The sequence below is a fragment of the Amphiprion ocellaris genome, chromosome 7 (genome assembly GCF_022539595.1).
Source record: "Amphiprion ocellaris isolate individual 3 ecotype Okinawa chromosome 7, ASM2253959v1, whole genome shotgun sequence".
Taxonomy (NCBI): Eukaryota; Metazoa; Chordata; class Actinopteri; family Pomacentridae; genus Amphiprion; species Amphiprion ocellaris.
In genome coordinates, this window is record NC_072772.1 from 12,748,000 (window position 1) to 12,774,599 (window position 26,600).

Below are 26,600 nucleotides of genomic sequence, written 5' to 3' on the forward strand. Positions count from 1 at the left end.
CTGAGTACAATTAAACCCCGGAAACCACACTGTTTTAGCCCCCCGCTATCAAGTCAGTGTTCAGTGAGGCATTTGACAGTTTTGATTAAGTATTGTTGGTAATTTTAGCTTGACTGATTGAGAACTGTGAGCCCATTCACACTTTTAGAATTATTTTTAACCATGTACAATGTGCATAGATATGGAAAATATATGCATTCATTTGTCCTATTCAAGTTTTTCTTTTTGTTAGGTTGACAGCTGAACCTTCTGCACCCCAGAACCCGCCAGCAGGTTTGAAAGGCATGTTATCTTTTGAAGAAACACCAAAATTACACCATTTATTAGGGACAGGAATTTGAGAAATGGAAATGATTGTCAGATTTTTTACTTTTCCTTGGGTTAACCTGTGACATGCTGTTTCTTCAGGAAAACTTAATCAAATACAGGCTTAAAATCATGATATTTCAGCAAAATGTATATGTCTCATTTAAAACATTCTACAAAATAAAATCATTTGCACTAACCACATTCTTTAAAAAACAAAACATCCTGTGCTACTCAGTACATATACAGTATATGAAGCCATTAGTGACTCAGCTGCAAACTGTATCCATGTGACAAAAATTACAGGACTTTTCAGGTGAGCTGAGTTGAACTGCAGGCTGTGTTTACACAGATAGGAGCAAAGTAGGGAAATGAACTAAAAGTGTGAGTCATAAAATGTCTGTAGTATGAAGAGTCACCAGTTTTTCCTGGACTGGTGTTTCCGGATTTTTGTAAAAGAAGCTCATTAAGAAATTCAACCTTCATTTTTTTTTCTTTTTTGTGAGTTATGGCATAATAACTGTATTATACTGCAAAAAAAGACATTTCTGAGTTATATCTACTTGTAGCCATAGTTGTTCTGTTTCCATAGAGGTGCAGGACTTTATATTACAGCAATGAAAAATGAGCCCACAGTGAGTTAAAATGTGTCAAGAGGTTAAGACAAGTTCAAGTTCGATAGTGCCATTTATTGTTGAGCTTGCAGTTTAGGGCTATATAAATAAAACTCTCTGGAAATAACAAGATGAAGTTGAATAAATATTATTCAATCTTACCTCATATGTATTGAAAACATACTGTAACTCTAGGAATACAATTTGCCCCACCTATTAGACTGAGTCCACAGTGGTGGTCCATGTCCCAGATGCCCCGCTCTGTAAAGAAAGAAGTGACTCGTATGCTCCTGCTTTCCTTTTCCCTCCAGCCAATCACCATGCTGCTCTGTGCTGCTGTGCAGCACGACACAAAGGCCTCGAGCGATCCCAGGTAACACACTGCAGGGAGCATGAAACAGTCACATGGTGAAAGTAAATTAGGTGTGAAATACTGCAATTAGTTTTACTACATCCAGAAGAGTCAGTAACACTAAGAGAGAACAAGCCTGCTCATGAGATCAATTTGAAACTGGGTGAGAAAAATGCAAAAATACACACAATTAAATGAACAATTAAAGGTTTTGTGTACAAAACTCAGGACCACTGGATTTGCTACAGTACCAGCTTCTCAGACCAAAATTAACTGGCATGTCGGCCACACCTTCCCTAATCCTTCACTTTCATTTATAACCAGAGCGTGTGTGTACAAGACCCAATAAAAAACTATCCAGTTACAACCATTAGCCCTGTAAAATATACTGAATGGCTTTAGCTAGCTGTTATCAAGTCGCATCATCTTTATTTCGCCTATCTCTCCTCTTCCCTACTGTTTGTTCCGCACCATATGTGTCTGTTTCAGTTGGTCAGACTGGAGCAGAGCCATTAATGGACCAGGTCCAATCATGGATGGACCAATAGTCGACCTGTGTGTGGAAACAGACACCTATGTGTGGAGCAGCTGAAGAGCCTCAAAACAGCAGTGAAGTCTCCCGCAATGAACCGAAATGAAATAGGTGTACATAAATTAGGCAAATCACATAAAATAAAACACTTCGTCACTCTAAGTTTGTTTATCAGCGGAGGGAGGGCCAGTAGTTTCAAAGAGAGAGATACACATGCACTAACATGAATTAACATGCACATGCAGAAGGAAAACAACAATAAAACTCAGATTACAACGCATACATATAGGGTGACTTCATCACTCCGCTACATCTCAGCATAGCAGACAGTTGTTTGCTTCTATATTGATCCTATATTTATGTCCATGTCTTGCATATTGCACCTTTAATGGAAAACTACATTAACTTTTTTTGTTGTAGATCTCTGCTTTGCTCGTGAGACAGCAACACAGATGGACAAATCAAACTGCAGAACTTCACAAACTAATACAATGTTTATATTTCACAATGAACTACAACTGACTTGTGATTATCTGTTTTGTGTGGTAATGTGGTTTGAGGCAATCCAGGAAAACCTTCATTTCTTGGGGAAATTGTCTTGATAGAATGGAGAAACAAACTCAATTTGAGAGAAGGAATAAGAAAACAATCATAAGTGAGGGCTGTTGGCTTCCAAACAGTCCCTCTGTGTAATGCAACAATGCAGCACAAACCGCTAGTAGAGCAACTAAATTAGCTTTAACCTCAACAAATTTAATGTAAAACAACATTGCAACATTTCTGATGATGACACACGGTTCGTTTTATTTCATTTCTTCAAATTACATATTTCTCCCGCTGATGCCAAAACGCTCTCACTAAAACAACTCGAAAGGAAATCCACTTTCTGAAACGGCTGTGGTAAATGTGCAGTGACCGCAGCTCTGCTGAGCAAAAACCAAACCAATTCACGGACGCTCAGCGCAGCATAGAATTAGGTTTGATTTGCTCACTGGTGATACAGAAAATGTAATGGATCTTGCATCGCCATCTATCTCAATTAACACTTTGAGAAAAGCTAAATTGGATGCCACATGTCTCTGTTACAAGCTGTTTAGCTTTCAAAGAGGGCACAAATAAGGGCCGGTTGTGAGATGGCATGTGACAGTCTTAGGTCAAAGATCAGATGCATTGCTTGGACAAATAATTACATCTGATTACACTTCATACATCACATCTTTTCTCCAGTCCATGAATTAAAAGACCAGTGGATTTTCAGAGAGTGTTGCTCGGCTCATGATTGATTAATGTGGCCTTCTTTCGTTCACTGACACATACATATCATGCAGCAAATGAAACTATTTGTGATGCAGATACATAATATCTGCCTTCTTTAGCTTGTGTTGCAGCTAATATCACATTCATAGAAAGAGCAGGAGTCACTGTAAATCTACATCAAACAAACCTCTTTTGTTTAATGAATCGAAGCAGATTTAATGTCACCTACATGCCAACGCTCACCCTCGGCGTTCTTTGTCATTTCTTTAGCCTCAGCATTATGCGGACACGTTGACGCCATTCACTCTCACAAAAACCACACACTTTCTACACCTCTCCTTGCTTGTCCTTACGGGTCTGTGTCCATCCCAATTTCCTCCTAATTTCCTCTCAATTTCCCTCTCTGTTCCACCACAGTCTCCCCTTCCCCACCTCCTCTTGCCTCCCTCCTCCCTCCTCCTCCTCTCTCTGGTGGCCCGTGAGCCCGAAGGTTTGGAGGTCTGGATAACCAGCCATGTCTAATGGTACACAGCCCACTCATACTGCAGGGTGGGAAACTTCAAAAGAACAGCACCAGCACCCCAGAGGTATGCAAACACACATATACACTCACACATACTCCCTCCTTTCCTTCCTCACACTCTGAAAACACCACACACACACGCACACACACACACACACACACACACACACACACACACACACACACACACACACACACACACACACACACACACACACACACACACACACACAACACGCCTTAACATGCACTCTCTCATGACGTGCATGTGCACACAGGCGGGGAGATTTCATGTGCTTTTAATGTTTTGCCATTGTCTCCTCTGTTTCCTCGCTTTTTTTGTTATCCTTTTGTTTTCCCATTTGTTGTGCTTATTTATATGTACTTTATTCTTGTTTTTCCCTTTTATCAGATCCTCTTTTTCAGCCAAGTTGGTCTCAGAGCACTGCCTCTGCTGAATCATTATCAAACAGCCCAATAACTCTTCAGAGAGACTCTATCTGAATGATGCAATTGAGATAAAACTAAGCGGCCTCTTTGTTACCCCCGATGAGCTCAAGTGGGGAATCTCAGCGGGCCAGACCTCGAGTCTGTGACTTTATGGCAATAGTCAAAAGTCTGGCTATGAAGTGGGTGACTCAGGAGTCGCTGCATGTGTGTCACCGTGTGTGCGCGCATCAGTGGCCGAGACACACCCAAAGCATTTGCCTGGTGTTGCATAAGCTGTTATTGTAGTGATACTGAAGAAGTGAGCAAGCAAGCTGGTGGCTCTCATCCCAGCTGTCAAGGTGAAACTGTGCGTAGTTGGCCCTGACGCCCAGAGAGTGCGTTCTCTCTCCGTCATCCAAACCGCCGATTTTGTATTCCTGCTTTCGTTTCTGTTCTGCTAATGAAAGCTATTTTTGACCCGAGGCTCCAGGTGAATGCAGGTATGCACAGGAATGACAAACAGCAGGATTTGGGCTCCTCTTATCCAACATGAAACTCCAGTAATTTTCAAGCAGTCAGAGCAGCTTGATTGTTTAGCTCCTGGCCATCATATTGGAAGACGTGTACTAGTGTCAGCTCCTTCTGTTGCCTCCTTCATTTGCATACAATATGAAATAGAAGATGTGTAAACAGAGAAGTTTGCACAGAGACAAGACAATAAAGAATGACAAAAACAAAGAATGACAAAGCTACAACAGAGACACTCATTTGCGGCAGAAAATAAAGCCACCATCAAAGGAAGGCTGAAAGGGGGTTTTATATCCATGCTGTTGACTCTTTGTGTGGTGTGTTTGTGTCGTTTCTACCTTTTCTAACCCAGGCAGGTGCGTGCGCTTGATGTGTCACGGTGTAACAGCAGCGATGTTTGCCTTTGACCAGATCATCCCATAAGATGATGTCTGCCGAATCAGAGTCTGTCCTCAGACTGAGTCTCTCAAACAGAGAGATCTGGGCGGAGGTAAAATATAAAGCACTGACCTGGGAAAATACGCACACACATATTATATATAGAGTTGTGGACTAGACCAGCAGACTAGACATGCAGATAATGTAAAATAATAAAAGCCATGGAGTGTTCTGCCTCTCTTCTCTTGTCTCTTTGTCTCTCATCCTTTACCCTTTGCTTTCCTCTATCTGTATATTACCTGTCCTCCAGTGTCTCCGATGGTGAGGACAGCATGGTCAGGCTGAGAGGGATCCACCCAGTAGTCCAGACACCAGGGAGTAAACTTCAAACCCTGGAGAAGAAAAGAAATTATAATACAGTGCAAAATCCAGACTGCAACAGTAGAGGCTAATATAATGATAGAAAACACTATGTTCTTTCATTTTTCAGAGAAGGATTATGGCTATAGCTGTTACCTGGAGTTTATACTTGCAGCTGAAGTCCTGCTTTGATAGTAGGTCATAAAAATACACCTCTTTACTTGTGAAAGACACGGCTATCTGAGGTGAAGGAAAAACAATATATTAGAAAACAGAGAGGCATGCAAGTAAAATGCTTATTTATCTGACATAATAATGATTTAATTATTTCCCATTCTGATAATTAATGTGTAGCTGAAAAAAATCTTCACGTGAGTTATTCACCACAATTATATATGTCACCCATAATTCTGTAGATTAAAGAATCATTAATTAAAAATAACAATCAATAATTGATGGTCTTATTACTAAAAAATGAATGTTTATTTTCTGAACTTCATGCCACAGCTTCATGTCTGCGATGCAATTAATCAAAGCCACTGATCAATAATTAATTGAGTGAAATAGTTGTTTACCTCTGTGCATTACAATATCTGCTCCAATAACCAAAACTACTCATCAATTATTCATTTTTAAATTCATTTCTATGAAAAACATTTTTTTCATCTATGCTACAGGAACCAGAATATGTCTACATAGCCGGCTGCGGCACTAATAATTAATAACTGGGCTGATTAGGTGCTAGTTATGCAACTTGTATAAAGTGATCAGTTCACCTTGTGGACATTTTGCAGCAGCACCATGTCAGTGACCCAGAGGTCTTTGGGTGCGACGGTGCTGTTCTGCAGTCGATGTGTGTTCACGAGGGACATGTCCTCTCCGTCCCGCAGCCCCACAGTTCCTCCTCTACTCACAGTCACATACTGACCTGAACTCTGCAGGTACAACACCTAGGAGACCAGAGGATGTTATGAAACAGCATTTTTTTTGACACAAGACAGATACACAGACCGGCAAAACTAACAGAAGGACTCTGTACTTATGGCCTTCAGAACAGCTTTAATACTGAAATGTAGTTTGCAACATTGGAAGACACAGTTAATTAGCAAAACTGAGGCTATGGCTTTTAAATAAAACTTAAATATTTAGCTTATCTTGTATCTCCTTTTCTTGCTGGCTGCTCTATAACCATAAAACTACACTAGAATAAATCCATTGAACACAACTTCCTTGGATCTTCCTCTTATTAGGTGAAAGTGAATAAAATGGAGCAGGTTGGATTCTGCACTGAAACCAATAAAACGACAAAGGATTAATGAATTACTGGAGTTATTGGGTGAGATAAGAAAAAAGGCTAAAGTTTCTAAGAGAAAGAAACAGGATATCTGTAATGAAAGGAAGGTTATTTATACTTCAGGGTCAGCGTTTAGATATTCTACCAATGTAATTACCGCAGACTGGCTTTTTCCCACAGTCAGCTGAAGGCTTTGCATGATCTCTTGGAATGTGCATCATGTATTTAGTGCTAAGTATTCTAATTATTTATTGATATATAGCTGGTGAGTCACTGGTAGAAGGTGTTTCTAGCGGTTTCACCAAATGAAGCACTCTCATTTTTGGAAGTCAGTTACTGGTTACTGTGCATAGTATCTAACAAGCATTTTAAAAATGGATTTCACTTGAAACTGACATACTATAAATTGCAATTCAGTTTGAATTGCCTGTTTGGCTGTCTTTGTGACAAAGAGCCTACTTTTCAAGCTAATCTGTCCCACTTAAGTGTCACTAAAGCCGTCATTGTTAAATGCTATCGTTTCATCCCAGTTTAGATAGTAAAGCTCTCATATTCTGTTAATGGGAACAGTCTACCAATAAGCCAAAACCTTATGACCACTGAAGCAACTCGTTTAACATTAGAAGAATTGTTTTGAGCAGTCATCATGTTGGATGGGAGAGAAAAGGACAAGTGTAGAGACCTGTGGAACTTTACAAGAACTGAATCATTATGAGCAGACAGCTAGGTTGGAGTATGTCTGAAAGACTTGTGGGGTGCTCATGGTCACAGTGAGTATCTACTTATCGTGGTCTGAGGAGGAATGCTGAGAGATGTCTTTTCCAAGTGGCTCTTACTGACAAATGACCGTATTTGGGATATATTGCTAAAGTTTTGGTACCAGACTTTCTGAAATCTAGAGAAGAATCTTACTTTTGGTGCCCTGGAACAGTTTTGGTGGCATTAACAGCATATTTGTCAGGTGTGGTCATAAAGTTATGGCTCATTAGTGTATCTATATTACCAAAAACTCATACAGAAGAAGATATACTGGAAGTTCAATGTGTTTTGTGAGTTATTTATTAACAGTAACAGCAGCATTTATTAACTTTTTGGCCTTTAAGTGGCAAAAAGAATGAGCTAAAAACATCAAAAATGACAGTGTCACTTTTTAAAGATATCATGGTCTATACACATAATAAATTAGTTGCCTATTTAGCATTAATTTGGTGCCATGCTTGTTACGTGACAAATCCAATATTCCTTCTTTGTTTGGTCTTCACCAAGTCCTGACAGAAACACACTCTTGGTCAAAATGTTGGTTGCAGCTTGTAAACGTGGAGGATTTGTTGTAAAGCACCATTTTAGTGAGCATAACACACAAGTTTGTATTATAAGATTATAGAGTAATTATTCAATGTGTAGATAAAATTCATAATAGATGGTTTTCTTTTCAGTTGAATGGTTATGAGGCACTAGCGATTATGAGGCATTAGCTGCTGCCTCTTTGAAGCAAGAATGCTGAAATTTAGTCGCGAAACAGTCAACAGGAGAATGATGAAAGAGGCCTGAATGCCAGAAGACCAATCAGGAAGCCATGTCTGACTGCCAGACAAGTGGAAGCTCCTCCAGTGGGCCAGACAGTACCGAGCTCTAACTGTAGATCCCTGGCGACATTTCCTGTTTGGAGAGGAGTTGTTGTCTGCTTTACAGAACTGACGGCCGAGACAGGATGAAAGACTCAATGAGGATTGTGTACAGCCAAGACTCACCAGTGGAGGCAGATCTGTACATGTATGGTTCCTCTCTTTTCTTCAGTGAACTTTTGGGGCCAATGTAACTAATGCTGTGTATCGTGATACACCGAGACATCAACTGTTGCCATGCACACATTCAGAGAGACCTTTAGGTATCCAGATGATAATGTCCCTCCACACAGAGCACAAACTGTGCAGGATTTTCTTAACCAGAGGGAAATTGGTGTTTTGCTCCATTTGGCATGCTCCCCTGACACAACCCCATCGAGATTTGTAGGATGCTCTTGGGTGTGCAGTTGCTGCCAGAAACTCAAAGCCAGCTAATCTTTGTGAACTTTGCCAGTTTTTACAGTAAGAATGGGCCAATCTCCCCAATGCAATGTTACACACATTAGTGAAGAGTGTGCCTTATAGATTGGCAGACATCTTGCAAGCAAGGGGAAGCCAGAGCTGTTATTAACTGTTTAGGTCTCCTGCGTGAACTTTTGCAGAACATTTATTGTGAAATTGTTGTATTTTAGTGTCACTTGGAAGATCTTAACACTTCTGATCTAGTCAAAAAAGTGCTATTCATTTGTTTTATAGGTATAACTTTGAACTTTTTCAGATTTTTGATGAAAAACTAATAAACACATTATTCTGTCTTGAAACACAGCTGGTACTCAAGAAATTGTTGTCTTTATGCAACCTATTTGCAACCGAAGCTAAAACTTTTCACAAAAAAAAAATTGACAAACAGTGGATCTGTGGCTTGTGCTGCCAGACACATTGCTTCAATGTTCACCTGCTCATCACTTGGGATTGTGAAGGTAGCCTGCAAATAGTCTATTGGTTTCTTTAATTTGGTGAAAACAGTTGCTGCTTGCTGCAGAGACCAAGAAACTAAAGTTGTGTAAGATTTCACACTCTACTGACAGAGTAACGGACAGAAGGTAGTTGTCTGGCTGACAATAGTCTGTCTCTGTAAAACTGATCTAAGCTAAAAGGGTCAAAACCTTCCAGCAATTTGGAAAACAACTGACACAACATTTTGACATCCTCAGGATTGAAAGATTAAAGTTTTGAGGCTTCACTTTATCCACAGCCGTAGGCACTTTATACCGGCTGCTTCATTTACATATTAATTGATAGATGTTAAAGGAATCCAGAGCCATTTATCTCAAAAGAGGTGTGCCATTTTGATGAGCAAGACCCTTATACTTTTGAACGTTTCCTCGCAATGTTTAATAATGTGGAGTTCCATCCAGTCAGCAGAGTTCTGGATTCTTCAGTCACTCAAAGTCAAAATGTTTTTCAGATAACAGACAGCAATAGGCCATATGTTTAAAACAGAGGCAACATGTTCAGACCCTCATAACAAACCCTTCTTCTCATAAGTCTAAGAGGTCTGTGACCTTTTACCTTTTGAACAGGGTCTCGATGTGGAGAGGTTAAGGTGCGAGGTGACTTCCAGCAAGGTGCTCGTAGGGGTCTGGTGTTCTTAACTTTATCAGAAAGCTCCTGCAGAAGAAAGGAGCACAGCCCTCCCCAGTCGACACGTCCTTCTTCCTTCACGGCGTCGATGTCCAGAAGCAGGCCGCGGTGCTCCTGAGCGACAACCACACTGTCGAATAGGAGGCCATATTCCTCCTTGGACCCATGGCCGACTGTTGACCAAGCCAGATCAATGAATTCGACTCTGGACAAGGAGTGAGATACACCTGAGGAGTCCTGCATCAAGATCAACAGGATTATGAGGAATTGCACAATGTCAGCAGACAGGTCAACACGGCCTTTTTAGTCTGGTTCTATGTAGCATAAATAAAAGACATGAACCGATTAACACAACATTAAAACCACTAAAAGGTGAACTGAATGACACTGATCATCTTGTTACAATGTTCTGACTGGAAGCCTTGGGTCCTGGCATTTGTGTGGATGCTAACCCATCCATGGCAACAACACTCCCTAACAGAAGGGGCCTCCTCCACCAAGACAAGAAGACTTGCAACACTTCAAAAACAGCTCAGTGACTGCTCAAGAAACACGACCAGGAGCCCAAGGTGATTACCTGGTCTCCAAAATCCCCAAGTTCCTTTTTGATTGAGCATCTGTGCCAAAACAAGCCTGATCCACAAGTCCCACCCTGCAACCCATAGGACCTAAAGGACGTCCGGTACCAGACATTTCATTTTCATTATGGTGGTCTACATTCCCCTGGACGCAGACACCAAAGTAGCCATGGACACACACTGCCACTACATAAACGATCTGCAAACCATTTACCCAGAGGGAGTATTCATTGCTGCTGGGGATTTTAACCAGGCAAACATGAAGAAAGTCCTACCCTGCTTTTACCAACATGTGGATTTTGCAACTCAAGGAGCAAACACACTGGATCATGTCTACATTAACATCAAAGGAGCATTCAAAGCAGCCTCTCACCCCTATCTCAGCACATCAGATCGCATCTCTGTTATGCTAACCCCAGCATATAAACCTCTGCCTGCCAGAACAAAATCATCCTCAAAACTGGTGAGTTTGGCCAGAGCGAGCCATGACAGCACTGCAGGGCTGCTTTGACTGCAGTGACTGGTCTGTGTTTAGTGAGGCAGCTACCACGGACCAGAGGACAGACATTGATGAATGTGCAGTGGCTGTGTCGGGCTACATAAATAAATGCATGGACGATGTTTGCACCACCAGAACCATCACTGTCATGGCAAATGAGAAACCATGGATGACTGCTGAGGTGCGAGCCTTTCTGAAAGTGAGAGACACTGCATTTAAATCCAGAGACACAGCTGACCTCAGAACAGCAAGAGCCAGCTTGAATAAAGCAATCGGATTGCCCAGAAGGGCCCATGGACAGTAAATACAGAATCGCTTTCAGGACCAAAGAGACACCAGGAGACTGTGGCAGGGAAATGAATTTTTACTGACTACAAAATAGACTGATGACAGCTCCAACTTCCTGAACAAAGTAAATAATTATTTTGGATGATTCAAAGCACTGAATGACACATCAGCAGTGAAGGTCACCCCTCATCCTGAAAGTAGGCGTTGTTTCTGGACCCAGCTGATGTCCTCTGGGCTCTGAGGAGAATCAATCCCAGGAAAGCTGCAGGCCCAGACCAGATACCAGTCTGTGTACACAAAGGATGTGCGGAAGAACTGACACGTCCTCATGGATATATTCAAGACGTCCCTGTGTCAAACTGTTGTGCCATCATGCTACAAAACCTCAGCAATCATTGCAGTTCCAATAAAACCCACAGTCACAACCATGAATGACTATCACCTTGTAGCCGTAACACCCATCATAATGAAATGTTTTGAAAGGCTGATCAAGGATCACATCACCTCTGTCCTACCATCTCACTTGACCCACTCCAATTTGCCTACCGTCCTAACCGCTCCACAGAGGATGCCACATCCATTGCACTTCACCTGACCCTGGAAGTTCTGGAGAACAAGGACGCTCTGGTCCAGATGCTGTTTTAACACCATCATCCCTCAGCATCTGGTAAGTAAACTTGGCCTGCTGGGACTGAGCACTCCCCAGCAGAACTGGATATTGGACTTCTGAACAGACAGGCCTCAGTACGTACATTGAGGAAACAAGAAGTCTGACACCATCTCACTGAGCACAGGTTCTTCACAGGGGTGCGTTCTAAGTCCCCTCCTCGTCACTCAAATGACTCACGACTGTTGTGCAAAGTTCAGCACAAACCACATCATAAAGTATGCGGATTACACAACAGTGGTGGGTCTCATTCGAAGTGATGAGGAAGAGGACTAGAGAGCAGGTGAAGTCCTTTGTGGAATGGTGCAGCGAGAGCAATTTGATTCTGAATGTGGAAAAAAAACAACGAACTGGTAATTGACTTCAGGAAGAAACACCCAGTGCACACTCCGGTTTACATTGTGGACATTGCAATAGAAATAGTGCAGCACACCAAATTCCTGGGAGTCACCTGGTCTCTGCACACCTCCTCCGTCGCCAAGAAGGCTCATCAGCATCTGATCTTCCTGCAAAGGCTAAAGAGAGCCGATCTGAGCACATCAGTCCTCACCACTTTGTACAAAGGAACCATAGAGAGCATGCTAACCAGCATCGTCTCTCCTTGGACTTGGCAGCAGTGCCTCTGACTGGAGGGCACTGAAAAGAGCGGTGAGGGCTGCTGAGAGGATCATCGGGGTCTCGCTGCCACCTGTAAGGGACTTGGATAATGTGAGGCTTAAAATAAACTGACAAAAAAAAAAACATCAAAGACTTACAAGGAAAAGCTTCTGCAACTTTCCATAGTCCTCAGTGTTCATCCTGCTTTCAAGCTGTGCAACTTCCATCCTCGTTCCCATGGTTACAGCTCAGACCTGTCAGTCAATCACGAATATACCAGGCGAGGTCAGAAAGGTAAAGTGTATATGTGCAGGTTTGTGCAGAAGACTCAGTCAAATAACAGCTTGCCCGCGTTTCTAGGTGTGACATGGCGAAACAAGATGTTCCCAGCTCTAGTAATCCCTTAGAAACCCTCTATATCTATTTCACAGTGGGCTCTCACGTCATCATAATCACATAGCACATCTTTGTTGACTCTTTTTACTCTATCCAAACATGTCTGCATTGAATAGTGTGCAGAGGTCTTTCATTTTCAACAGAAATTCCATCCCAGCTCGAAGGTTTTCTAAGGTGGGAGAATAGGTCTTCAAATTATGTCTCAGAAATGGTTGAAGAAGGGGGCAGGTTGCCAAAGCATGTCAAGTCTGGTTTATGTCAGTCAGTGTGACATAAAATGAAGTCAGACAGGTTTCAACCGCAATTAATTGTATGAAGAAAAGGTGGGATTTGTTAAATTACCCTGTGGATGGAATTAAAAGGACACTTCGGGTCTGAGAGAGATATGTCAGATGACGAAGTTTCTTTTTCACACTCCACTAAACACTACAAAGGGCAGCAGAGGACAGCAAACAGTCTGAATTTCATTTTTAGCCTGACATAAGTGTTTATGTGACAAATTCATCGGATGTGGCATCAAACTGAACTGAGATTTAGATGACAGGGTGTGTAATGAAAGCAAAAATCAATGCTTTGCTGCAGCTATTATCTTCTTTTTACAACTGTGATTAAGTGCAGTGTGATCTTGATATGATAGTTGAGCCACCTTTTATTTAAAACTTGTGACAAGTAGTAGACGGCAACAGATGTGTTTATGCTACTGTAATAAATGAAAAGAATGGTGGTTCTCTAGGGACAGTTTGTTCATGTTTTGTTTACGAGCGTGATAACTTTTAATCAACCACATTCTGACTGGTTTTGTAGCAAGCTGCTGGCATCAGTTTTGTATGTGACTACAGAGGAACAGCTCCATAAAGTCCTAAGAAGAAAGCAGCGCATATTTTTAGCAGATGCACTGTCCATATTTCTAGTGGGATAGAGGTAAAACTTCTCCACAATGTTCAACTCCTTTCAAAAAGCAACAGAGGATTGCCTCCCTTCTTCCTAGATGGTCACTTCAGGTCCAGTCAATTCTCTCTGAACTGTCACTGCAGTGTTTGTATCTGGGTTTTATTAGAGCTGCAGTCAAACTGTCCAAAAAGACATCTTAGCTCCAGGCTGTAACTACATAAAGACAGGCTCTTGGTCTGGAAGTGTACATACGTACTTCAATCAAGCTGCTTTTTAATCATTAAAGTCCAAAAAGTAGAGCTGAACACAGCTTCTCACTTAATAACAAATTCAAACTTACCAAGACGGCCAATTTTATCCTCTCAGTCCACAATGGGTGTCCACAGTAAACTGTCCCACAGTCCCCCTGCTCTGAGGTGTTGAAACACCATTCTTAAATGTATGACATTTCAAACAAATCCTCAGCCTCTGGTTGGTTTGTCTCGGCCTTGGCTGGGTCTCGTCCGTAGGAGACTCAGCCGATTCCAGCCCGAGCTTTGTGTCGACGTTTGTCTAAGCCAGTCTGAGAGGCAATCAACGTTAACAGTCCTGGCTGCAGCACATCACACCCACTGAGAGTTAACTAACTGCCCCCAGTAGCCTAGACAGTAGCAGAGGCCCCACACACACTCACACACAGTCCTTTTCTTTTATTATCCTTCACTCTTAAAGACTCGGGCTAAGTTTCCTGGCAACCACGTAGTCAAAAAGGGTTGTGTTTGTGAGTCCAAGCTCTATTGTTTGTATGTACCACAATGTGTGTGTGTTATTTCTATTCACAGATAAGAACACAATCTGTGTGAGATACAATAACTCCCCCTACACAACTGGCTCATAGCAAGAGCAACACAATTCACAAGCACATTAGTATTCTACTGCCACTCATAAAAGTGCTCCCGCATTAAAACAAACAACAAAATAACATATCTGTGAATCTGAGCAGATAAAATACACACTATAAGAGCTTTACAGCGCCAATCAAATGCCTCTGAGAGGACATGCTGTGGGTCACTCCTGGATATACACAACAAAAGAGAACAAAAGTCTCTCAGGGCTTTGCTGAACTCAAACACATAGATCGCCAGCATGACTGCAAGCATGAATGCACACAAAAACTATACGTCCAACATAGATGTTATCGTCGTCCTTCCTCCCTGCTGCTTCGATGACCATGACCAATCCCTGTGTGTGACTTAATGGTCTGGAATAACTTGAATTAGCTGATTACGGCGCTCGTCAACAGTGACAGGATCGGAAAATTAGGTCTCAGCAATTTCAATAATAAAGCACAATTGGATTACAGCGATGCATGTAGGAGCCAGTACAGCACCCAAAATAGCCCACCACAAATCCACCATGGAAAATCCACTATTATACAGGGAGAAGAATGAAGTTGCTGGAATGGGGGAAAAATTGGTACGGATCTTAGCGCTGGGAGGAAAGAGGTGCAGTCGAAGAAAAGAGAATGCAAGGGCAACTGAGCGGAAATGAAGCACTTTCATACAACAATGCCAATGTGAAGAGAGAGACCCACTTTGGAAAATCTTTCTCACATGTCAGAATTCTTTAATTTGCAATAGCAAGAAAAGTGTTTGCACTCTTCATGACTCCTTTGAAAAGAGCTCTCATGGAATTTCAGGTCCTGTTATTTTATTTACATTTGGCTGAAAATGTAAAGTAGGGGAAAAATTACAATCAAAGCATGACAAAGATAAACAGAAGACAGAAAGAGAAGTAATACATTCATAATCAGATACATTTGTGTAAACATATTAGGAGTTAAATCACTTCTACTTTGCTGCCTTGAATTCTTTGAAATCTCTGGCTTTGCTGTCAACATTCGAAATCCAACAGCTGACAATGAAAGTGTTTTAAGACATGTGTTCCTTTAGTATATACAGCAGTGCTTTCCAACCACCGACTCATCACAGGTAGATATGATTTTCAAGAAAAGGTTAGAAACTACTGACATACAGTGAAAACCACTACGTACACTCATCCCAAATCACTTCTGTATCAGCCCGTAAACTTAAGATTTTACTTCTTTCATTACCTACTGTCATAAAGAGTCATGTTCTTTTATATAGCTGAGGGTGTAACGCTAGGACTTGGCATAAATCTCTGTAACTGATGTCAAAAGAAAGACAGTGGAGCCGGTGAGTTATTGCTCCTCAGACGGCTGGTTATGATGCAGTGCAGGATAAAGACAGCAGACACAGCCATCATTTCTAATTCCTGAAAGTTTTTTTTTTTCAGACCTTGATTCTGTGACACAATTTGAACATGTCAGCTTTAAGTGGACAACCATGCATGATAGTAGAAAATATATTAATAATCGGGTTAAAAATTGTCTGTCGTTCCAATTTTTCAAATACATCACTTTGTTGACCCCTGAAGATTTGGAGGGTTTTGGACTGTTGATCAGACAAAATCAGAAATTTGGAGCTGTAGTGGCTGTTTTTGAACATTTAACAAACTAACAATTGAATGAAAATATTTGGCAAATTCACCAATAATGAAAAGAACCATTAGCTGCAGTCCCAGTGGCTAACTAACTAACTAACTGCCACAAATAAAACTTTTTGTTACTACTGCAAAACTTTCAAGGACCTAGGAAATAATCGCATTTTCCTACACTTCTTTTTTTTTTAGACCTGCACAGACCTGAACAGAGACAGACCTACAGAAAAGAACAAAGAAATATTGACTTAAAAATCTGATAAAAGAACAACATAAAAGGGAGTTAAAAATCCCTGGTAATTACTGTCAACCTGGATTGCTTTGAAATTTAAACTACGTGATCTCCCCTCAAAGCCACAGAATTATAAATTATACAGCCCGAAATAATAAAATGTCTTTCGAAATTAGAAAGATTCGCATCAGCTGTTCTCCAATCAAAACATGTGCGAGTGTGTGAGTCTTCCCAGGCTGCTACACCACAGTCTTGAAGGCCTGCAGTATCATGTTGGTTTGGTGGGTGAGCTGGTTGGCGCTGACAAACACATTTATCACTCTGGAAACAAGCGTGACATAGACACAAGGACACACGTGTCAATCACACAGCAAAGAAACCATGGCAACAATATTAGGATTGATCCAGGAAACACTTTGATCTGGTTGGAATGGAGAATGTCAAGCTTCAGAGCATACAAGCCAGCATGAATCCACAGGAAATGGGTCAAGGGAATTATTCAGCAATGGTGGATTTGATGGAAGTGGGCCTATGATCAAACAACCACCATTTACATGCTGGTGACAGTGTGTGTGTGTGTGTGTGTGTGTGTGTGTGTGTGTGTGTGTGTGTGTGTGTGTGTGTGTGTGTGTGTGTGTGTGTGTGTGTGTGTGTGCATATACAAGCATGCTGGCATGTGAGTGTACACCTATTAAATGTGTTGTGCGTGTGAAGGAGAAAACGTTGAATAATAAAGGTTGGGTGAGAAGACAGAAAAGGAAATTAAGAACTGGCTAATACAGAGAACAAACCAGAAACAGTGTCATACTTTCCATCTTTGAAGTAGGTTTTGAGAGTGTCGCTGAAGCTCTTGGAGTATTTCACAAACTCTTTCTTCTGCTGTTCCAGTGCCTAACCAATAAATACAGACAGCCTTTCAGCTCCACTTATTTCACAGCAACTGCGCTTGTGTGTAGGCATTTTTTTTTTTGTCCTAATGTATCTACTTACCCGTCTGTTCCGATACTGGTATTTCCTGAAGATAGTATTAACTGTATCTAGCAGCTCCTTGATAGCGCTGGCGATGTCTCTGTGGATGACACGCACAAGTGAGTGTACGTTTAAAAATAAAAAAAAACAGTATCTCAAAATCTGTCTGTTCTTATCAGGCAGTGATACCCTGAAACTACAGTTCTTTGATCGTGCTCTATGTCTTCCTTTCTTCCCCTGTTCTCACAAACAGGCTTTCACCTTCAACTTTTTCTCCCCTCGTATGCACTTGAAATCTGCCGTTTCATAACTTTAATTTCTTAGCATTCCCTTTGAATTGATTTCATTTCTAAGCCCTCCGCTGGGTAAGTAACTTAAGCAGTGACTCACTAAGAGTATTGAATTCGATCAAAATAATGGCAAAGTGGGCCAAGAAGATGAAACATCTCTCACTTCTCCCTATAGTGTGTGTGTGTGTGTGTGTGTGTGTGTGTGTGTGTGTGTGTGTAGTGCAGTGGACAGGGATATGAAAAGGCACACGGGGATCTTACAGTTTTTCCTTCTCTATTCCACATATATTCCACATTACGAGAAATGTTGTGGAAACATACAAATGTCAGCATCTGTGAATGTTTGTGTTGCATGTTTCAATATTTGATTTCTAAACTTGGGTCATTTCAAGACACCTTAAAGAATGTAAAAATAATGACAGAAGATGGTAAGGTGTGGTTGAAAGCTCATAAGTGGGCATTTAAAGTGGCAACTTTGGTCTTTCGTGGTCTTTCTTTCAAGGTTCACTTTTGTTTTACCTCAGTTTCTATCACCTCCTTTTTGCTTCCTCTGAAGATAGGACTCCTTTTGCTTAGCCAGGAAGACTTTCCACCATTATCCTGTTGTTTTGTCTGCCATAAATCCAGCTTTAATTTTCCTGGGAGATTTTGGACCCCGTGGCAGACAGCATTGGACTGTTAAACCGATGCTTATAGATAACCAGTCTAAACGTTAATGGTGTCATTATTTTATAGCCATTACATTGTGCTCTCCACATTTAATTAATAATGATGAGTTAAAGCAAGAAATATTGTCTATTGCCAATATTTTACCATTACTTTACAATGCATATCGCCCCAAATGGTACAAATGAGCTCCCATGTTCAAGACTTCTTACCTGATTTGACTCTAATGCGTAACTTTCTATTCTACTTGAGAAAAATTCAATTGAGCAGTTGGAAAAAAAACATTTAAAAATCAATGGAATGTCAAACAACCTCTTGATGTATGCAATTCAAAATTCATTTGAGCACAATTATTAACAGCAGCGAGTCTTTCTTTGGCTGTTTTGCTCTCAACTCGTGTCTCTCTATTGACTTTGCATTTAATTTCACCTCATCCGAAATTCACCTCACAAAGAATCCTTTATTAATTACCAACTTTTTTTTGTTTGTTTTGCTTTTTTAAATGCAATAATGGTCTTGATCGATAAGACACACACTGTAACAAAGCTTTAGTCTTTGTACCGAACCAAAAAAAAAAAAAGAAAAAAAGATTTGAATCAGCTAATGATTAAAGTAATGATTGGTTAAAGTCCTCGAGGCATTTTCTGGCAGTGTATTCTACTAATGCAAGAAGTTTGATTAAAACTTTTATGCAGCGTTTAACCTGACTAATACTGCACACACACACACACACACAAACACACACACACACACACACTGAGCTGTCTTACTTGATGGTCTGCAGCAAGCCTACTCTGTCATTGATCTCATCTGGTACGGTGCTGAGGATGTGTTTCAGAGCTCGGGCCCTCTCGTTCAGCTCCTGGAACTCTGGCTCTCGCCTGTCAATCATGAACTCTGAAAACACAGAGGAAGAGACAAATACAGACCTCAAACTCTTCAATGATGAGAACGTCAACGTGCTCGCAAACAGCTACAGAGGGACACTGAAAATAGCAATTATTATTAGCGGCGCCTGTCAAAACCCATTCACAGTTCCAATGTACATAATGAACACAGGGTCAAGTATATGTGTGTTTGAATGTGTGTTGACGCTCCCGCATCGACGGTGGTGAGTTTGTTAAGTAAAGGCAGGATTAAGGTAGAACTTGGGGTTCGCCGTGCAGGAAGTGCATTTAAAATTCATCCAGAATGTGTGTGTATGAGTGTGTGAATTCATTACTACCATCAATCACTGCACTCAGCACAAGGAATTCAATTACAGACAGAAACAAGGAAACGTCTGAGAACAGGAATGGGAGTTGATTTGTGGGGAAACAGCTCCCCCAAGTGGATAATCAGGCCAACGTTACATGGGTCGTCACATCACAGACAGAGAGAGTAATCATACAGCTTACTCAAACGTCCTAAAGCAGCCTGTTATACCTCTGCATGTCCGCATGTAAAAAGACACCTCAAGAAGCAGCACAAAATCATTTGTATACTGTTTGCATTTGCTGTCATTGTCCTACTGTAAATCTCATGCTGTTACTATCATACAGTTTCCCTACGTGACATATTGTATTCTACTCTTTCTTACTTTGCATGTACCATTATTAAGCATCCTACCTTTCACATCATCTGCAGCCATGCGAAGCAGAGACTCACAATAATTGATTTTTAAGTTCTTCTTCTCCAGTATTTTCATAACAATGTCCTGGGTCAGACCCGGATTCTCCTTCTCCGCCTAGAGACACACAAACACACACTTGCTTTGAGGACTTGCAGGCAGCCTTGGTGCTCTTGTGACAACAATGCTTCAAAGTTACAGATCACTGAGCGGCTTGTCGAGATGATTTGAAAAGTAAGTACAGGCAGAGGTATTACAAGAAAGATGAAATATAAACAAACTCACAAAAATAACTTTACCTTTATAAAGGCCGCTCTCAAGGTCTGTGCTGCTGATGGATCGACTTTCTCCAGCTGAAAGTTTGAACACACGGACACACAAACACAAGCCAGTAGCACACACACACACACACGGCTTAGCTGTTATCATGGCCTTTCGTCTGGCCTGAAATGTAATTCTGCAGAAAGTACACAGAAGCCGAGGATCCCACCATATCAAAGAAGGACATCGTGGTATTGTGTTGTGAAAAGCTGTGTTGAGTCTGTTTGTCTGTAATCTCCTTGTAAACTTCAGGGGAGCTGAAGTCTATTTAGTTCCTCTGAGCTCATACTTTGGTATTAAAGAGCTCATCATGAGTTGAACTTCAGATTTCTGCCCGTCAGTTTGCACACCATGACACGTAGCATCTTTTAAAGTCCCACTCCCATCATTGATTAAATTTACAAGAACTCATCGCTGTGTATTAAAGTTACATATGTGGATTTTTTTTCCATGAAAATAATCCTTCCCTGCTTTAAAATGTCTTTGATGAAAGTCTACAGCATGTCTGTTGCTTCCTATAGAATGTGTGAATGAATTAGAATCTCCACCTGCCTACCCACCACTAGCTGCAGCTTGAGCACACCAGCTCGCTTACGTCTGTTCTCAATCGCTGTAAAACTAATCTATGCTACACAATGGAAAGTTTCTGTTGGAGTAATTCACGTTCAGACTGGGAACCGATTCTGAAGAAATACAATGACGCAAACGATCCCTCTGTGCAAGGTAACAGGATTGTCTCCTTTGGTTTGTTACATATGAAACCCTAGAAGTCTGAATCAGTGTTTTTGAGACTTTCATCTGCTGGCTGTCGTTTCAAAGTGATAATGCTCAGTCATGGTGGTGACTGCTTATTTCACATAAAAAAACATATGCACATGTTAGCATAGTAAAAAAACAACTTGATTTTCAATGATGTAGGACCCCTTACTACAAATAGCTGGAAACCTAAAAACAGTTGAAGCAAAAAGTTGTGATGTGATGACATAAGGTCTTAGACTCTTGCTTTGCTACATAAAAAGGGTTTTAAATTTTAGATTTTTTACTATGCAAAAGTTTGGAAGCATACCATTTGCATTTGTAGACTTTTTTTCCCCTTTTTTCGAACCCAAACGTTTTTGTTTTAATACTAGAAGAATAAGTTGAGAAATATTAATAATAAAATAATAATTAAAGCACAAGAAACCCACTCTGTGTACAAAACTCTCATCACCTGCAAACACACAGTAATCTACTACAGCATAAGCCTTTGAATTTTATACTCCAACCCATTTACATTGCATTTACTTGTTTTATTAATGTTTTTTTTTTTTAACTTTGACTGCAATTGTGCATTCTTTACCTGGTTAAAGACAGGATACATCACAGAGTAGAGAGCCATAGAGACTACTGAGGCGCTGTCGGCTTCATTCTTCATGTCTTCCATGGTCATCCTTGACCAATCAATGGTCCTTTGTGCGTGTGCTTGTCCACTGATGCCAGCTTCTCCACAGTCAATCACTCATGAAGCCTGACAGAATGGGAGCAGACAAGGACCTGAAGAAGAGGAGAGCAGGACAGGTGAACAAGCAATGAGAGATAGATGGCAATGGTTGTGTCGGGGATTTTAAAAAACACGTACAAAAAAAAATTGCACCTTGTTTAAAGTCAGAATAAACCAACCACTTTAATTTAGGATATTAAAAGTTCTTCTGTTTAAAAATGGAGGACAGAAAACCTTGTTAGTGATAGAACAATTTCATTTCTATGCCATTTCCTCCAGAGCACTGGCTCGTTTAATTTTCTACCAATTACATGTTATCAAACCCCTTGTGTACGACTTCCAAGAAAGCCTTTCAGTCACAGACATGATCATCACATAACAGCCACATTGCCAATGAGTGTGTACTTTACTGTTCCACTGGGTGCAGTGGTGGCAAAACAGGCATGAGTCACACCTGAAAAAGAAACACCCTCTCCAACAAAAATATCACTGTGATAAATATAGAACCCTGACGTACATGTTTGGGGTTTTTGCTGCCTCAGTGTTGTCATACAGATGCAGTGAATCCCGCTGGTTAAAATTAAAGAGAAATACCTGCATATTCTCTTTCATTGGTGCGTGTTTTGTCTCTTTTCATACATAAGGGCACACACCTATGCCACACGCCTCTTGGACCAGTTCTTCCTCAGCCATTGTTTATTGTGCTACAGCTTTACAGCGCCTAACGTGACATCATTCTTCATTCTGCTCATACCACAGTATGTCATTTACTGCAAGGCAGGGACATTACCGTACATACCAGCTCTATTCATGTGTGTGTCTTCTTAAGATTACAGTGAGTCATCGCCTTCTGATAAGACGATGACTTTATACTCCTATTAAACCACAACTGAGAAGGTTTACTACATGACTTATTGTGCCCTTTGATACCCACTACTATATAAACATTAAGATTTTACATGGGTTCATTGTGGGAAAGTTTCTAGCTGACGTGGACTGTAAAGGAGGAATCGGTCAATGTCTTCAACAAGGAGAAAAAAATAGGAACATCTGATTAAAAAAAACATAATTTCTAATTATTATGTGGTCCTTTTTGTACAATGGTAGAAACAAAAACATACTCTAATCTAGCTAAATTCTAAGAAATTTGCTTCATAACAGCCAGTTGTGGAGGCTGTTTTCTTTCAGGATAGTGTTCTCTCCCTCTTTCACCACTTAGGAGCGTAATGAAAAGCACATTTAGACCCATGGTGTTTCCTTGCATTCCAAATCAAAGTCACTGCAGGTCAAATTCCTAGAATTTTTATTCAGTTAGACAGGGTTTCAGCACTGTTTTCCTAGCCAAACATGGAAATAAATTTATATCCACAAAGTAAATTGCCAGCCGATATCGGCTGGCCAAATGAATAAAAACATTTTTTCAAAACATTTCTCAAGAATATTCCTAATGCAGACAAAAGCAAAACTATCATCCCTGGTCAAGTTTGAATGTAATAAGTGTATGAAGTCAATTAGTGCAATCTTTGTCAACTACCAAAACTAGAACCCAAACAATGTACCATCTGGTTGATACTATGAGCTGATACCGGCCATAGATGTATCAGTGTCGCCCTACATTGGACAACACACAAGCTTTCTTTTATAGGACATAGTACAGAAAAAGATGCTTGGGGTAAATTACAAACTATGCCATCATTTTGTCAAGCAGAGCAGCTCCTACTCCGCCGTTTATGATGCCCAGCGATGTTTGCAGCACATGTAGCAGAGCCAAGCAGACAGTGTCAAAGAGTCAAGTTTTGTCTTCATGGTATGACACTGACCACTTCGCGAAACACATTGATTTAACTCTATAACTGATATCAGTAGAGATATCTCAATATCAGAAATTCGTCCTGAAAAATCCAGTATTGCCTCCAATCAAAACAGAAGAATTCCATCAGTGTAAAGACTGAACAGGTTTGGCTTAACTATTAATCTAAATATTATCAAAATTGCAATACCACCAAGTGCAATATCCAAATTACAGGAGCTGCAATTTGTTGATAGAAGTAAAGAAGTGTTGCAAGATACCAACATAAATGAAACATTGTGGTGCAACAGAGATGTCCCAGCCAACAAATCCTATTCTCCAGTCATAATGGAATATTTTCAGTGAGAAATACATTTGAAAATACATTAACATGAATGAAAATACATTTGAAAAGTTTGCAGTAAAATTGTGACTCGTATTGCTAAAATAATAGTTACTGACATATATATATATATGTGTATATATATATATATATATGTATTAAAAAAAAATATATATATATATATATATATATATATATATATATATATATATATATATATCAGTTAGCGTTGTGTCATCTTGAAATAATCAGTTAGGGTATAGTGAATCTTCAGGAAAATATTGTGTAAAGTTTGTTTTGTTCATCAAGGGCCAAGATGTGTTTCATAGGTAGAGTAAAATATAAAAGATTGGAAACTGGGTAACAGCTGTGTATGTGTCTAGCAATGCATCTGTCTATTTATAATGAATCTTGCTCCAGGTGACAAACACAAGTGCAACAAATATGCTTGCATAACTTAATGGCACACCTAAGTAGAACAGATATGTGTGTTGTGACAAATACATGTCTGTCTGCAAAGACAAACATCTTAGCTACACTTCTGAGTCATCTGTGTGAATCACTTCAATTCTTCAATTCTTCCTGAACCAAGCACACTGTTAAAGTTTAAAATCACAGGGCAGATTTAACTGCAAATGATTCACAATCACAACCACAGTTTTTCATGTCTGATCCACTACCATCCAGCTGATTCTGAAGACACCAGTGCACTTTGACAGTTGCCCTTTTATCATACCAGGCACATTACAGTGAACAGGTTGTGGCCATAAGTCACTGTGATATTCATAGATCGAACATCGTTGTTTCGCTGACAATGAACCAAATAATCTTGCTTCCCTCTGAGATGGTATGATCCACATTGTGGTAGTTACTGAGGTCACAGAGGTACTTTACAAAATGGTCCCCCAATAAACACAGCACTCACCAAGCTTTGTGGCAGTTAGCAGGCAACTGACAGTGATGAGAGGTGATGCAGACACCAAAACAAGTCGGTAACTACACAAAATACCACGTCGAGGAGGTTGAAGGTTAAAACACCACCTTACCTGCCGTGAGACAGCAGCAAATGCGGAGAAGAAAGGCGGTGTACCGACGGCAAGGAGGTGGATAAAAGGAGAACAATAAGTTACCTCTGTAGGTAACGAGCTAACATGAGATTAGCAGCTTAGAGCAGGTGAGCGGCTCCATTCTTAGCTAAACTGTTAGCTTTACCGCTAGCTAATCTTCTGGTGATAAAACAGCGGCGAAGTAACAATAAAGGAAAACACAGACAGATGCTGCCGTTGTTTGCCCTCTTGTTGTGATTTGTGTCTCATTCAGGAAGTTTTCAGCCTGACAAAACTGTAGCCGAGAGTCGGGGAGGGCGGCGCTGAGAACTACCCGACGAGAGGCTAATTGTAGTTCTTTCGATGAGTCTCCTCAATGTTCTGTAATAGAAACGGCCGCCGGAAAGAACTACATGTCCCAAAAAATACAAGTACTATGCTTTTAACCCGTTCGGCGCTTACTTAATATGATAAAGTAGAGTAACGACATTTTAGCTTTGGTCCACTTCAAGAAACACTCAATTTAGAGCTGCTTTAACTTTAATATATATGTCACAGTTTTAATAACAACCAATAATGAGATAAATATCAGAAGCACCAAGTGTGTGTAAAAGTACGTCAAGATAATTCACTACCAATCCCAACTACTGTGAGTTACACAATAACCTGACGTTAAAGTGTAGCAGGATATTAAGTTAATTCCCAATATAAGTAGCTACAGCTAATTTAAGCTTAAAAACATACTAGCAGTCCAATTTCAGTCCCATTATCAAGCTGAAAAGTATAGAAACTGAGGCTACAGGTCGATCGCAAGTCTTCCATTTATACATAAGATTATTGGAAAAATACTTTTTAATTAAGTCAGTAGCTTTTGCATTTAAGCGACATCCTTGACAGCTTTCTACTCACATCATAGCGCTGAAACTGTCTTAAAGATTTTACATGAATGATGATTTAAATAGTCTACGCCTCCTGGTGCTATTAGATTTTAGAGCAGCATTTGGCACTGTGGTTAATGAACTTCTCCTATTGAATACTGGTAGTTATTTGTCTCAGAAACATCCAGGCATGCATGGAGCCATACAAGGACTGGATTTGTGCTCCTCCTGTTCAATCTGTACATGCTTCCCTTTTATCAAATTTTCCTGAGTTTACAGTTGCTTATCATAGTTGTGCAGATGACACCCAGGTCTATCTAGCACTCTCACCAAATGACCATGGTCGTGTAACAGTTGGGTGCAATAAAATAAGACTGAAAAAATAGTTTGTGGCAATATAGAGGGAAGGCTGGCACTCAGAGCTTATCTTAAATCTATATCAAGAATCTCTGTGTAATCATTGATGAGGATCCAAGTTCAGCTGCCACAGTAAAGCTGTAAATTAAAGCGTAGACTACTGTAACACACTCCTCCTGGCCAATAGAGTTTACACAATCAGAATTAGAATTTGCAACTCACTCAAAATGCTGCTGTTAGAATATTGATGAACACCAAAAAGAGAGAAGAGTTTATTCTGATTCTTCGATCCCTGCACTGGCTTCCTGTTAAATGTAGAGTTCATGCTAAGACCCTACATATTGTCTGCAAGTCTCTGAATGGTCTGGGCCCAAAATATGTTGTAGATATGTTTGCTGAATACGAGGCTGGTATCTCACAAAT

General features: G+C 40.4%; 2 protein-coding genes across 3 annotated transcripts in view; both read right to left on the bottom strand.

Moving 5' to 3' along the window:
* LOC111587515 (WD repeat-containing protein 49) overlaps positions 1 to 15,142 on the bottom strand; it is a 39,503-nt gene extending 24,361 nt beyond the window's left edge. Inside the window, exons 1-8 of the mRNA XM_035942565.2 lie at positions 14,039 to 15,142; positions 12,570 to 12,665; positions 9,711 to 10,019; positions 6,056 to 6,229; positions 5,436 to 5,519; positions 5,219 to 5,311; positions 4,880 to 5,051; positions 1,134 to 1,301 (exon numbers count right to left, since the gene is read on the bottom strand). Of these exons, the coding sequence (XP_035798458.2) occupies positions 1,134 to 1,301; positions 4,880 to 5,051; positions 5,219 to 5,311; positions 5,436 to 5,519; positions 6,056 to 6,229; positions 9,711 to 10,019; positions 12,570 to 12,650 (1,081 nt within the window). The 5' untranslated portion in view covers positions 12,651 to 12,665; positions 14,039 to 15,142. The remainder of the gene's footprint in view (positions 1 to 1,133; positions 1,302 to 4,879; positions 5,052 to 5,218; positions 5,312 to 5,435; positions 5,520 to 6,055; positions 6,230 to 9,710; positions 10,020 to 12,569; positions 12,666 to 14,038) is intronic.
* A 228-nt stretch (positions 15,143 to 15,370) lies between these two features.
* pdcd10a (programmed cell death 10a) lies at positions 15,371 to 25,248 on the bottom strand. 2 transcript variants are annotated; one of them, XM_055012253.1, is made up of 8 exons: positions 24,943 to 25,248; positions 21,624 to 21,791; positions 20,263 to 20,316; positions 19,963 to 20,080; positions 19,125 to 19,251; positions 17,420 to 17,498; positions 17,238 to 17,320; positions 15,371 to 16,750 (listed from the first exon to the last, which is right to left on the bottom strand). In XM_055012253.1, the coding sequence occupies exons 2-8, from the start codon at positions 21,711 to 21,713 to the stop codon at positions 16,669 to 16,671; spliced, it is 633 nt and encodes a 210-aa protein (XP_054868228.1). In that variant the 5' UTR covers positions 21,714 to 21,791; positions 24,943 to 25,248; the 3' UTR covers positions 15,371 to 16,668. The 2 variants fall into 2 exon arrangements, with proteins under 2 accessions (XP_054868228.1, XP_023153261.1); XM_023297493.3 differs by having other exon boundaries at positions 21,624 to 21,817; positions 24,943 to 25,247.
* Positions 25,249 to 26,600: the final 1,352 nt, after the last annotated feature.